The 14,874-nt window shown below is 38.4% G+C and overlaps 1 protein-coding gene across 1 annotated transcript in view; it reads right to left on the reverse strand.

Moving 5' to 3' along the window:
- Positions 1 to 4,761: 4,761 nt before the first annotated feature.
- The window catches only part of UCHL3 (ubiquitin C-terminal hydrolase L3), a 49,505-nt gene continuing 39,392 nt past the window's right edge, over positions 4,762 to 14,874 (reverse strand). The window contains exons 6-8 of the mRNA XM_031607973.2: positions 10,342 to 10,417; positions 7,802 to 7,860; positions 4,762 to 6,350 (exon numbers count right to left, since the gene is read on the reverse strand). Coding sequence (XP_031463833.1) covers positions 6,267 to 6,350; positions 7,802 to 7,860; positions 10,342 to 10,417 — 219 coding nt within the window. The 3' untranslated portion in view covers positions 4,762 to 6,266. The remainder of the gene's footprint in view (positions 6,351 to 7,801; positions 7,861 to 10,341; positions 10,418 to 14,874) is intronic.

Here is a 14,874-nt window from a genome sequence, read left to right on the forward strand (position 1 = left end):
CTCACAGCACAGAAACCGCTGCTTTAGTTCTGTCTCCTCTCCTCTGCCTCACTTCAGAACTTCGCTCCAACGGTGATCCCATAACTCCCAGATCTAAACATCTGAGACCCGGCGCCAAGCCTCTCTCCTCCCAGCTCAACCGTAGAGGGGTTGGGTTGGAAGGGATCTTAAAGATCACCTAGTTCCAACCTTCCTGCAATGAGCAGGGCTGTCGCCCACCAGTTCAGGCTGCCCAGGGCCCCATCCAACCTCCAGGGATGGGGCACCCACAACCTGGGCTGCCTGTTTAAAACCATTCCCCCTCATCCTATCACTATCTACCTGTGTAAGAAGTGGTTTTCCTTCCTGTTTATAAGCTCTCTTTAAGTATCAAAAGGCTGCAATGATGTCTCCCTGGAGACTTCGCCAGGCTGAACAAGCCCAGCTCTCTTGGACTGTCAATGCACGGCTGGGCCCTACAGCAACCCCAGCCATAGGGGAGCTGGGATTGCACTGCTCCAAAGTTTCTTCCACTCTGAGCTGGCTGCTGGAACAGAGGCATGCTAGGTGAACAGAGTGTGGGGTTGGGCACCCTCACAGTAGAGAAGTGAAAGATCAAGAAAAATCTTTTTGCTAATGTAGCGAAGGCTAGCAGTAGAGTTTAAGAAGTACTTAACATTTATTTAAGATGAACATTTTCTACTTCAACTCGTCATCTTTCTCTAACTTTTCTGTAATCAGAAATGAGTTGCCAGCTGCAGCTCCTACATGTATGGTTAGTGGCAAAATACAGCCCTCTTTTTAAGGACTAGGAGAAAACAGAACATGTGCTGTGCATTAATCAGCTTATCCTTAGCTGCTTACCTGGGAGCACATCTCACTGCTGCTTTGCAGACAGCATCCTTAGAGCAGAAGTGAAGATCTTCAGAGATAACACACCCATCCCAAGGAGGTGTTAGCTATCGTATTGCAGCACGTGGGGATTGGGATTGAGCAGTACACAAAGGCATGGAAACCCAATGATTCTGGCTGAAGTTCCACAGCAGATGTCTCACATCTATTGAAGTTATGAATACACTGAAATGATATCATTAAATCATACCACTGAGAGAAGCTAAGGCATCTGAGCACCTGAGTGACATGAAAAAGGTTCACGTCACTCCCATTTATAAGAAGGGGGGGCAAGGAAGACCCCGGGAACTACAGGCCGGTGAGTCTCACCTCTGTACCTGGGAAGATCATGGAGCAGATCTTTCTGGATGACATGCTTGATCACATGAGGAATTAATGTGTGATCCGAGACAGCCAGCATGGCTTCAGCAGGAGAAGGTCATGCCTAACCAATGAGGTGGCTTTCTATGATGTGGTGATGGCATTGGTAGAGAAAGGGAAGGCAACTGACGTAATTTACCTGGACTTGAGCAAGGCCTTTGACATGGCCCCCCACCACATCCTTATCTCCAAATTGGAAGGATGTGGATTTGATGGGTGGACCACCTGATGGATAAGAAATGGGTTAAAAGGCCACAGAGGATGGTGATCAATGGTTCTGTGTCCAGGTGGAGGCTGGTAAGAGCAGCATCCTCCAGGTGTCTGTCTTGGGACTGGTGCTCTTTAACATCTTTATCAATGACATCAATGACAGAATCGAGTGCACCCTCAGCAAGTTTGCTGATGACACCAAGCTGAGTGGTGCGGCTGACATGATGGAAAGAAGGGACGCCATTCAGAGGGACCTCAACAGACATCAAAGGTGGGCCTGGGTGAATCTAATGAGGTTCAACACAGCAAAGTGCAAGGTTTTGCACTTGGGCCGGAGGAATCCCAGGCATCCATACAGACTGGAAGGAGCGGTCCTTGAGAGCAGCCCTGAAGAGAAGGATCTGAGAGTCCTGATGGATGAAAAGCTGAATATGCACTAGCAGTGTGCTCTTGTATCTCAGAAAGCAAATGGTATCCTGGGCTCCATCAGAAGAGGGGTGGCCAGCAGGGACAGGGAGGTAATCGTCCCTCTCTACTCTGCCCTTGTGAGGCTCCATCTGGAGTATTGTGTCCAGGTCTGGAGCCCCCAGTACAAGAAAGAGAGCTGCTGGAGAGGGTCCAGAGGAGAGCCACAACTCAGAGGGTTGGAGTACCTTCCCTATGAAGACAGGCTGAGGGAGCTGGGCTTGTTCAGCCTGGAGAAGAGAAGGCTGCGGGGTGACCTCATTGCAGCCCTTCAGAACCTAAAGGGAGCCTAAAAAGAGGAGGGAAGTCAACTCTTTGAAAGGGCAGAAAGGACAAAGGGAAATGGTTTTAAGTTGAGGGAGGGAGGGAAGATTTAGGTTGGATGTCAGGGGGAAGTTCTTTACAGAAAGAGTGGTGAGATGCTGGAACACGCTGCCCAGAGAGGTTGTGGATGCCCCATCCCAGGGGTGCCAGATTGGATTTTCAAGACCAGATTGGATGGGGCCCTGGGCAGCCTGGTCTAGTATTATATGTGGAGGTTGGCAGCCCTGCCTGCAGCAGAGAAGTTGGAGCTTGATGATCCTTGAGGTCCTTTCCAACCCAAGCCGTTGTATGATTCTATGATTCTATGATATGGAGGCAGGGATGAATGAAATAATGACAAAAGTTGTAATTTTGAAGATTTTTCCTGCTCCTCTTTCCTGCCTCAAGCCACATCAGCCACAAGAAAAAATGTAAAGAATCTGCATTTCTGATTGTTTTATGCACTTAATAGCTTATCAAATTACTTAATCATGATTAATGGTTGAAATCCTCAATCAGAAGTTACTCACTGAGACACAGAAGTTCCAACACGAGCCATTTCCTTTTCAAAACTTTAAATTGGCACAGATGCAATTTTTCTGTGTGAGCACAAACAAGTGAAGCAGCTTACTGCTCTCACTAACAAGTCACTGGAGGCCTAGGTCAGAAAAAACTTACAGACACCGGGCACCACTGCTAATTATTAGCATCAAGAGCAGCAAACATAGCATCAGTCTGAGCTGCCAAACAAAGCCTTTCCCTGTGCATGCTCCTGTGGATAACCCAAGCTAGAGTCTGCCACGTTTTTTTCATAGGGCATTCTACAAATATTTGATATAATAATATTTTCCATCAAGGCGGATTTCTTCCCCTCTTAAGGGAAGTCCATATTTGTTTTCTAAATGTGAGCTGTACATTCCCTTTTTTCTGTGTGTTAGCATTTCGGTGACTAGGAACACCTTCTCTTTGCTTAGTTTAAAATCTTAATGATGCAGCCGTGGCTGAAGGGAAAAAGCACATTACTCCGGTTCTTACCTTCTCAGTTTCTCAACAAAACACTTGTGGTATCATGGGAAAATTTATGCCAATATACTTAAAAGAGTCTGAGCAATTCGGAGTGCTTAATAGCAGCACAGCTTCACTCAGCAAGAATTACAGAAGTGCTGAGCATGCCTCACCTCCTGGCTCCTACCTGCACCATTTCCATATGAAGTTACATACAGACAACCCCAGCTGCAGGAGCCGAGGAGGCATTTTCTGGCAGTCGCCAGCACTGAATGCCTGCAGCCAAACAATGCTACATGCAAAGTTGGCGAGGCCTGGCAGAAACTGTACAACTTTGAAATAACAGCAGAATTTTCCCAGAGAGCCTGAGCTAATACACATGGATCATACAAGTATGGCAACTGTAAGCCTTCAGAGCCCTTGGCCAGGACCTAGCAGGAGGATACATGGCAGCTACATGTTCCTGACACCTAGCTCAGTCACATCCTTTCAGTTCCATGGGTATTCCAGCATTCTGCAGATTCCCTTCCTGCCTGCATTTCTCTAGGCAGATGCCAACACCTAGAATTCCTGAGATTAGAAAAGACCATTAAGACCATCTAGTCCAACTGTCAGCCCATCATCACCATGCCCTGTCCCTCAGTGCCACGTCTACACATTTCTTGAATATCTCCAGAGATGGTGACTCCACCACTTCCCTGGGCAGTGTGTGTATCGAAGCACAGCCCTGTCAGCACAGGAAGACCACTATGCTGTCCACACAAGGTAGGACACCCTGCAGCATGGTCTTGCAACACTTCAGCCTAACAAGGCACTGTGCAAGAAACATATGAAGTGCACTGAAAAAAAGAAAAAAGAAAAAAAAAAAAAAGCAAGACAGAAGGGAAACTTATTATGCAGGAGAACTGAAGTTTACAAACCTTATTGCCAATATATCAAGAATTCTTACAGATAAGCTTCTCCTTAATATTCAAGATGTATTTTTCCAGTGTGATCATGAAAAATCCCATCCCAATTCTAGTTTTCTAACCCCAATTTTCCTTTATCATAAACTCCCCATGGTAGGGGAGTTGGAACTAGGTGATCCTCCTCAGTCCTCATGCTCAATTAAAACCCCAGTTTTGAAGTGATTTGACAATAAATAATTGCACAAAAATGTATTCTCCACATTACCTAAAAATACCAACAGTGGAGCACTGAAAAGCATGTGTGTGACTACTTCCCTAAAGTAGATAAGTAATGTAGCTTTGAACTGTAATTCTTCTCCCTCTTTCCTCTTCACCCCTCCCTGCAGTAAAAATACCTTATATATACTACCTCTAGTTTCTTAACTGTAATCCTCTACGTCACATTTATAACATAAAATGTGCTTTACCCTAATTATACTGTGACCACTTTTTAGTGGATTTTGCTATTATGAGCAGGAAGGCAACACAGTTGTTCTATTTACTTAATAAGGCCTTTGATTTTTATTTAAAAGCATGTTTCAGGGCTTTACTAATGACCACAACAAGAGAAATGCACATATTAATGATAGTATGTTTTATTGGGCTGAAGAAAATGCTCCGCATGAAAGCTCATTAGTATTGTTCTTCCCTCTCACTTTTCCAGCCAGCTCACTCATAGGAAACAGACTCTTGTTGTTACTGGACTCTCCAGGTGAGATTTTTAGACAGACACTCTGACTTCTTTAGAAGAGCGAGAGATGCTCTTAAGTGATAAGACAGACACCCAGGCCTCTTTTTCTGTAGAGAAGGAAAATTCTGCCAAGCTGCTTCTGGCATAACTCCATTTGTTTTTCCTGCAATGACAGTTCACAGAGAATGAAAGCACCTATGGGACACTGAGAGTTCAGTTTCCTTTGGCAGTGGTCTTGACTGGAAGCAAACCTCAATAATTTCACTGCAAAGCAGCAAGTAAATTTATCTGAAATATGCACAATAAACAAAACCTACTTGCACAACAATCCTATCCACAAGATTGCTTAGCAAAAAAAAAAAAAAAAAAAAGGTTTTATAATTACTACTTCAAGTGTAGAAATTGGTCAACAGTACTTTGAGATCCAGGGGATGGTAAAAGGGAAGAGTATCACACAGCAGTCAGTAGTGCCACTTGACACACTTACAATAGATATTCCTACATGGAATAAAAGTATATAGCCATCACGCCCATCTGAAGATCTACAGAATGTGGCCTTGTTCTAAAAAACTTCATTGAAACAGTTATTACTTTTTCTAGCATTTATTTCAGTTAGGTGAGATGCTTCATTTTGTTTATTCACTTGTGTGTTCCCTCTGCATTCCTACCATTAGTGACCACATTAATCACTACTTGTTTTTTCTGAGATAAAAATTCATGTTGTTTTTCCACAAATACAAGTTGCATACACTGGTTTAACTAATAAATTATTAAAAAGCTTTAACATTATTAGGCTTGAAAAACAAAATTAATGTTCTTCAAAATGTAGATCTAAGAATTTTAAAAATATTATTCCTGAGCACCAGTAAGAAGAAACAGTCCTGGCTTTTTTTTCCTTCCACGTATTTATAAATAATTCAATGAAAAAAAACTGGCTTTATCTTCTGAGCCATCTGCAAAAGTTCTTATAGTATTATTGTATCATTTTAATTAAAAGATGCAAGTAACCTCATATTTCAAGTTTTTGCCCAGTATCCCATATTCCACTCAAAATATTATATGCAAAATGGTATGAGCAAGAGTTCCACTCTGAACTAGCTCATCATTATTATGATGAAATATCACAGGCACTGATTTCCAAAACTATTAAGGGGGTAGAAGGAGAAAACCCCGCCACACAGAAGTGCTGCACAGAATGCATGCGTGTACATAAATACATGAATTTGCTTCAGGAACAAGCAGCAAGTTATATCAAGGACAAATGCAAAGTTTATTCCACATGTGCTACAATTAATGGACTTGTTAGGGAAGTATCAAAACTTGTACTATTAACGTATGGCAACAGTTGTCTTGTTACAACACATTGCAATAGGTTAGCCCAAATGGAAAAGTTTTTAAGCTGCAGATAGTGCAATTGCATTAAATCTTAATTCTTCTGGGTCACGTTCCATGAATTTCTTGCAAACTTCTATTGCATCCTATGGGAAAAATAAATAAATAAATAAACAACAGAACAGCCACAACTATAAAATCATACCTATTCAAAAAAGCAACAGAAAAGCGAAGATACACTTCACACAAATTATGGTCAAGATGTACTTTTCCATCAAGGATTACTAAATAATATCACATACTTACATATACTGCATTTCTGATCCGAGTCACTGCTATTCAGGATTATTTCTAGCATAAGAGAACAAATGTTTTGTGCAGAACCAGAACAGTGAGTTTTGTGACCAAGTGTTACTTCATGCAACAGATGTGTTGTTGCATGACTTTCCAAATGCATCTCTGAAGTTTGCCTTTATTCTGAAGTGTACTGCTTTATTCTGTGTTTTTTCCTTTGTCTCAAGATGAACAAAAGATGCGTGGGGTAAGTGACTGATTATAAATAATTCCTTTATCTAGCTTTAGGGTGCAATATGGAGAACACATGTTATCAGTAAAACAGGAGAAAAAAAAAAAACTCTACCGAGCCTCTTCCCTTGCCCAAACAAACACAAGCTGTATAAACACTTTACAGATATTAGTAAATATTATTAAACTACAAAACATTTTGAGTTGTTGTTTGTTTGTTTGTTTGTTTTTAGTTTTTCTGGTGTTTTCCTTTTGTAAAGCTAAGCCAGTCTGGATACTATAAAAGTCAGATGCACAGACTTCTCTCAGCTTCAACTTCTGATCATTTTGTCAGGATAGCAGTTTACCTCCTCAATTAAATGTATTCCTTTGTGATCAATTTCTCAGTGAAAAAGCTCCTGACACAAGCACACAAAAATAACTATGGAAGGAGACTAGACAATTTTCACGTGGTCTGACAGTGATAAGACAAGGGGTAATGGATTTAAACTAAAAGAAGGGAGATTCAGGTTAGATGTTCGGAGGTGGTTCATTACTCAGATAGTGGTGAGGCAGTGGCACAGCTACCCAGAGAAGCTATGGATGCCCCATCCCTGTAGTGCTCAAGACCAGTTTGGATGGGGCCCTGGGCAGCCTGAGCTGGTGGGGGGCAGCCCTGCCCCCATGGTAAGGGAGTTGGAAGTAGGTGATCCTTAAGGTCCCTTCCAATCAAGCTATTCTGTGATTCTATAACAATGATTATTAGAAAGGAAGAAGGGGCAGAAGGAGTAAGTGTTGGAAAGCAAATCAACTTTTTTCTACTTTGGCATGTATTAAACTATAGCTAAGTCAACTAAAAGAAAAACGATAAATTATATTTTCAATTTAATCACTTCCCTCATATACAATTTGAAATCAGGTGCATGAAAATCTCAGCAGAGAAGAAAAGCCAGTTTGATCTTCTGTTATGCTCGACTCTTCTTACACTTCCTGTTCTCATATTACGATATTCTTTCAAATAGAATCACAATCCAACCATAAATATAACAAGACTGAATTCTGTATACCATTTATGAGCAATTTCTATTCCTACCTCTAAAAAAGAGTCATCACTAGTTTCCCCATGGTTTATTGGGAATGGCTTGCGTCCATCTGTGGAAACATAAAGCAGTACTGATGAATAAATTTATAAAATTAAAATAGAAAAGTTCAAGTTTTTTGCCAATAAAAGAAATGAACAGATCTTTTTTGCTCTTCACTTACAAAAATGCTACTTTCTTTTTCTTAAAAGTATCTTTTCTTAAAAGCATCATACAAACTATGGCTACTCCCCAATTTCTCCTCCAATTATTACTTTTTAACAGTCATCAATTATGCACATTCTGTTACATTAAAAACACCTGAAGTGATACTTCTAATAGTTTATTTGAAAATGTGAGGCTATGAATTACAACTTCTTTACTACTAGGATAGCACTTCAGCTTTTCAAATGGAAAAGAATGATTTCAATAACACTGGATTTATCCAGACAGACTGCTGTGTATCTTTGACGACCACCATCAGGGACTGCATGACACATGAGAACATTAAACTTCATAGAGAATAAGTGAAACATTATTTTCATTTAAATTAAACAAATCAGCAACTCCAATAACTCAGGCATTAAGTATTTTCACCACATTAAAAAATGGTCACTATAACTACATTTTTTTCCCATTTGCAATGTAACAACACTATAGTTCTCAGTATATTTAAAACAATTCTATTCGTAGAAATATTGCTGAGATTACAAATGAAGCTAACGCTATGAGAATATTTGTCAGGATATCTTAAGTGTTCCCTAGACCAAATTCCTTTTTGGTTCTGCCCTCCTTTTTAAAGATTTCCGTTCCTCACAGATTCCACTGAAATCAATAGTACATCCAAATGACATTTTTCGTAACTGAAAATAGATTTTATGTTAATGCACTTTTATATTTAGAATCACGAATACCCTCTTGTTCATATAAAATCCTGAACTGAAGATATAACAATACAGATTCCTCTGAACATGCCAAGGAAACAAACTGAATGCCCAGTATGGTTGCAAGCTAAATTTAATTACATTTTTTACATACAACTTGGCAGAATAACATTTTAATTTCATCTGCCTATAAATAACATGTCTTCTATGGCAAAAACATCAGAAGCATTTAGCATTCATGTGGTTCCCCAGCATTTTCTGACTGCCAAAGCCCACATGCTGGCCACAGTGACTGAAACCAGTGAATGAATTTAAAAAACTTTCTCCCATTTTCCTACTTAATTATTTTTTGCTTTCTTTTGCTAGTTCAGAGAGATGTTACTTTATGAACTTGGGAACTTGTTACTTTAAGAACTAGGGAAATAGTACTAGCATACAGTTGAACTAAACTCAACTAAATGCCTATTTGGGGTTTTGTTTGTTTGTTTGTTTGTTTTCATTGAATAAAAAATTGAAGTGGCTTTTATCTTTCATATTATGGAATATAGCAAAATATGATAAATACAATAGTGTGCTCTTTGAGTAAATTTATGCACAATGAAAAAGTAATATGGAAGTAGCTGCACACAGCTAAACAGAGAGAAAGCCCATTCGTCATGCTTTGAAATTTAAAGTCAGAACATATTTTGATTACATTCTACAGCCTCACTATTTGATCTGTAGTACACTGACAGACATCAGTAAAACAGAGGTGTGTGCCTACTGTTTGTGACTGATCACTGATATTAACCCACAGATTCATCTTAGGAAACATTTCTAATATACTGCTTCTGTCCCAGATTATAATTAACTGTCACCCGCTAAGGTGCATTAAGGGCACTGCTTAATTAAATGTTGATAAAAAAAAAAGTAGCAAGTGTTCCCATTATAAAACACAGAAAAAATATGTTAAGAAAGACCAGTGACTTGCAGTTTTTAAATTCATATCTACTTGACAGTTTTCTGAAGTGGCTGCAGCAAAGCCTGGTTGCCCAGCAACATGTTTTAGATTGGAATCATTAGAGAATATCTGAGCAGAACCTGCTGCTAAACAATCTGAAGAGAGAAAAAATAGCTTTAACCAATTCAGAAAACAGAGATTACTGTTTTGAAGTTAGCTGACTATTGACCACTAAATTAAGATAGATTAAAAAGCAACCAGCCTATAACAAATGGAGATTATCATCTTCCAGTATTCTATACAATTTCAATTTTAACTGTATCATGCTATTTAATAATACAGCTAACACTTGCAAAGTTGCATACAGTTCATTTACTAAGCAATTTAAGGACATAAGTATAACAGTACTTTCAGAAATACATGTTCATCAATTCTTTCTTGCTTCCTGTCTTAGCAAATAATAAAAGAAGATCAGAGACAGTCTAATATCGTGTGTCATTTTATCTTAACAGAAGAGTTGAGGGAAGAAGAATACAAAAAAAAAAAGCAGTGGGAAAACAGATGCAGTCATTTGATATAAACTCTTCCCACCATCCCCAAACCCTACAATGCAGAAGAACCAAAGCCCTCCATTAAATCAAATAATCTTGTCTCAGACCGATAGTCAACAAGATTACTACTTGTATTTGTTTTTAAACAAAAGTAGAGCAGATAAAAAAAATGTTCTTACCCAATTCATAGAGATGACCACCTACGTTAACTAATGCAATAAAGTGAAGATCTACTTTTTCGTCTATACTTGGTGCCTGCAAAACAAACAAAAACCATATTGCATTCACTAAAATTTATCCCAATGTGATTAATGAGAATATATCATAATATGCAAAACACCTGTCCAAGAGAGATGGCAAGTGAAAAGCACATTCTGGATTTGGGCAGAATGGAAGACATCACACTGCAAAACATTGTGAAATACAAGGAAGCTTCCTGCAAATACATGTATTAGTAAGAATCATCTCACTTAAGTAAGTAGAAGCATTTTCAATTACAGTTTTATATAAAAGCTTTATTTTGCCATTACTGAGTTAGAAGTTGTGTCAACTAGAATACATTAGCACTAAAAATAGATATTCATAAATAGCAAGTCCTTCAGTAATGCACCTCTCATCACAAAACAATACAGGACTGAATTCAGAATCTACAGTATTTTAAAACCTATTCACTTAGTCAAAGTGAATGCAAGTCACTTTGTAGGACAGTTAACCTGTTCTTTCCTCACAGGCAGCAGAAAGAGATGAAACTCCCAGGGTACTGCTCACACATCTCTTATGCAGAAAGGAAGGATGAAAAACTGAGAGTTATACAGAGCTGTGTTAGACTCATAGACTTCTGGAATTTCAAAGCAGCATCCTAGGAATCATTGCTACATATTGAGAATGGACTGAAGTGCACTGACTGCACCAAGTGACATGAAAAAAACATGGTTAACTGGTAAACATCTATCCAGCCCAGTGTTGCCAATCACAGAACACAAAAGATTTTTCAGTAGAAAACAGCATGCTCTACTCTGGCAGCATATTCCCAGTATCAGGTTTGGTAAGAAGTGTTTTGGAAACACCTGAGCCATAAGCTGCACCACCACTGTTATGTTCAGTAATAGTTGATGGTCTTATTCCCTCACGAACTTGTCCAGTCTGCTACTGAGCTCTCATTCACAATTAAGAAGATACTGTTTTGACTGAATGAATAAAAGCACTTCAGTTACCTCTAAAGAAATTATCAAGAATGTGACTTGTATATCATACATTTTCTCCTCCATCTTTACTCTGAAACTTCTGTGAATTTCATAAAGCATCTCAAAAATCTAAATCTGGCAGAAACAGATTACCATGTAAAATGAGTCACGGAGAATCTTATGTTTACATCATGTTTTTAAGACTGCATTAAAACTTTCCTTCTTCCTTATGGTCATGAAGAAGGACTTGACAAGATGATCCAAGTTGATGAAATATGAGAAATAATCAAAACAATATAGCAAAGGACAAGGCAGCACTATAAGTCTTTCAACAGAACAAAAATGTCAAAAAAGAAGAATTACAGAGGAACTGCCAACAGCTTATAGAAATTCTATGTAGGAAGTTCAAAAAAGACAAAAAAAAAAAAAAAAAGGTGGGGAACCCATCCATGCACAACTTCCTTCCATCCTCACTGATGTTATCTATCCTCCATGACCAGTTAATGTACAAAAGATAAAAATACTGTGTTTCACCTCTGTTTCAGAGGGCAGAGAATGTCAGCTTCAGCATGATGTCTATTGTGGAAAGCAACACCTCTGGCCAAGTACTCAGCTTTTAATAAAGTCTGTGTGAATGCTGAGGAGAACACAGCTCTAAAAATTCAGCTTGTATGCTCATCACTAGGTCAATTACAAAGGATTTTCTCTTGTTTACTCTTCTCAAAGACTACTTATATCAGCTTCAGTTAGGTTCTGAGAGCACCTGTTCCTTTAGTTTTTCACATAGAAGCCCATTAAATCTCTAGTAGACAGCAGATTCACATAATCACATTGAAGAAGAAAAAATAAAAGTCTAAACAAGATCAATGTCTAGCTAGGATTCAGAACTGACTTCTCAGACCCAAGATTCACTTTTCAAGTCTTCTGAACAGTTGTACCACTCAGTGAATAATAAAAAAAAAATTACACTTATTTCCCATCCAGAAAAAATAGAGGACATATATCAGCATCTTGGGTAGCTTTCAGAAACTTATGATTGTACCCTTAGTATAAGGAACGGGTTGTGATGTCCACTGACTCATATAACCACTTTTCCAATCTACTTCTTTGAAAAAAAAAAAGTCTGAAAAATAATAACCTGAAGATTTGAATAGAAAAAAATGGTTTAGCACTTAAAAAGTGATGGTTCTAAGTATACAACAATCACAATTTTCTCAAGGTGCTGAGATAACTTTTGATAATAATATAGTTCATGGATTCCCAGTCTCTCATACTTCACTGTTTTTAGCGCAAATGCTCAGTAGACAACTTTCCAATCGTTTTGTACTCCTCATTCTCATCATATAATGTATACATAGCAGCCATTTTCTCTTCTACCTTCCAACCTCTCATTCTCTATATAACAAACAGCCTTCTCATTACTAAAAGTGTTCCAATGTCCACAGAGGGGACAGTCAGGGTTTTGGACACCTCTAGAGGTCCCTTCCAGCCCTTACAATACTGTGACTCTGTGATTAAATGACCAATTCCTAATCTCTCACAAGATTTAACTGCCTTCTCTACTAGCCTGAACATTTCAATTCAACAGTAAAATAAACTTCTCAGAGTATACAGCAATTGTTTACGCTTCTCAGGCAGTACTTCATACAATCAAAATAGTAGCTCTATTTCTCACTAGCAGATTTCTAATCAGTGATTTCTAAAATAGCACTTCTTACACTTTCCTACTGTGTCAACCACATCCCTTCCTACCTTCCACAGTACCAAGAAGCTCTTTGAGTTCACCTTTCACCATTACATTCTTATTACTTTGCTCACAAACAAACATTCTTCATTCTTCTTGTTGCACAAACCTTCAGAAACTCAGTGGTACACTCCTAAGTCAACGAAGCCCCATCAAATCGCTTATCTAATAATGCTTCTTTCATCTGCATTTCTTGGGCAAACTCACCACTGGGGGGAAAAGAAACAAAAAATCTGTCTTGCTCTTATGAACGTATTGAGAAATTCCTCACCTCATTCTGCTTAAAATTTATTTATAAAAGACCATAATATAGAGCCAGATTCAATGTTACATGAGAGGTTCTTCCAATGAAATCTTTTATTCTTATTACTTCTGCTTTCTACTTAAGAAAATGGAGCAAGGCAAGAGGCCTCACAAACCAATTTAGTACAATGCTTTATGTCACAGGTAGCAATCAGAAAAATAGACACAGAAAAAACAAAAAGCAAAAAACCCAACACAATAACACCAACAAAGCCGCCTTCTTGCGTTCAGTCAAGAAAATGACATTGAAAGTCTATCAGGTTCTGAAAGAAGAGAGGTAAAGACTGATGAGGAAAATAATTTTGCAAGATCTTGAGGAACTGAACTGAATGATTATGCTAAAAGTAATAGTAAGTCTAAGAAAATAAAAACTATTTTTTTATGTGTACAATTTCACTCACAATAAATTATGAGAAGACAAAGAAAAACCTATTCTAAGTGATGTTTGTGCAAAAGAATATTAGCATGGTTTAGATTCAATAAGTTCTGAAGAGAAAAAAGTTATGCATTTGCAACTGGGTAGATTAGGTATCTGTAATTTCCATTTTGAGGCACAGAGCACACCTACACTACCTTTAAGCAAATTTACTGTGTGTGCGTGTGATAGGCATTTGAATCCTTGTTAAAAGACTGCAGTTAAAACAATGACCACTGGAATAATGATCACGAGTTTCAGAAAGGTTATTTCTGATTCATTCTCACAAAACAGTCACATCTCTATTCATGATCAACATACCACAGAGAGCTTAGTACATTTGAGATGCTCCAGAGCTTCAAAACCAAACATGCACAGCTTACCACAGATAAAGATCCACTGTCCAGATAAAAGACAGGTGCAGAGCAACTGTCTCAAGAATGAGTAAGAAGTTCCTTTGCTAAACATTGTCTAATTTGTTTTTCTAGCATGCTGTCCCTTTAAAGCTTATGAATTTTATGTCTCAAGCTGTGGCTACAACATGCAAGTGGCAGGTTAGCTGCAGGACAGCAGTAACTGATTTTGAACAGGAGGATGACAAGCAAGAAGGTGAAATTCTGAGATGGGATCTATCAGTGACCAGAGATCTGGATATAGAATACTTACTCAAACAGAAATCTATCAATATGTGAGATGCATTATTCAACAGTATACAGCTCAAGAGGTATTTCTTATATTTTTAAGAAATAAGAACGTTAATCTGACAGAAATCAAACACTTAGCACTCAGGGAGAAAAAAAGAACAGCTTATGTTTTCTCATTTGGGAAGTGTAAAAAAAGAGAATATGGAGAGATTAGTGTGATGTATAAAAAGGAACAAAATGATCCCAAGGCAAGCAGAGGCACTAATCTTCAAGAATGGATGAACTGGAAGAGCAAGAGATCATTACAGTCGTGGAGAAAAATTCAATATGAGTAATGAAGTATGTTGTTACCCAAAGATTAAAAATTTACCATGTTTACAGCAAATTTATCAGATTTGCACAGAACATTTCAGGATAGTGTT

The sequence above is a fragment of the Phasianus colchicus genome, chromosome 1, assembly GCF_987193195.1.
Source record: "Phasianus colchicus chromosome 1, bPhaCol1.hap1.1, whole genome shotgun sequence".
Lineage (NCBI taxonomy): Eukaryota > Metazoa > Chordata > Aves > Galliformes > Phasianidae > Phasianus > Phasianus colchicus.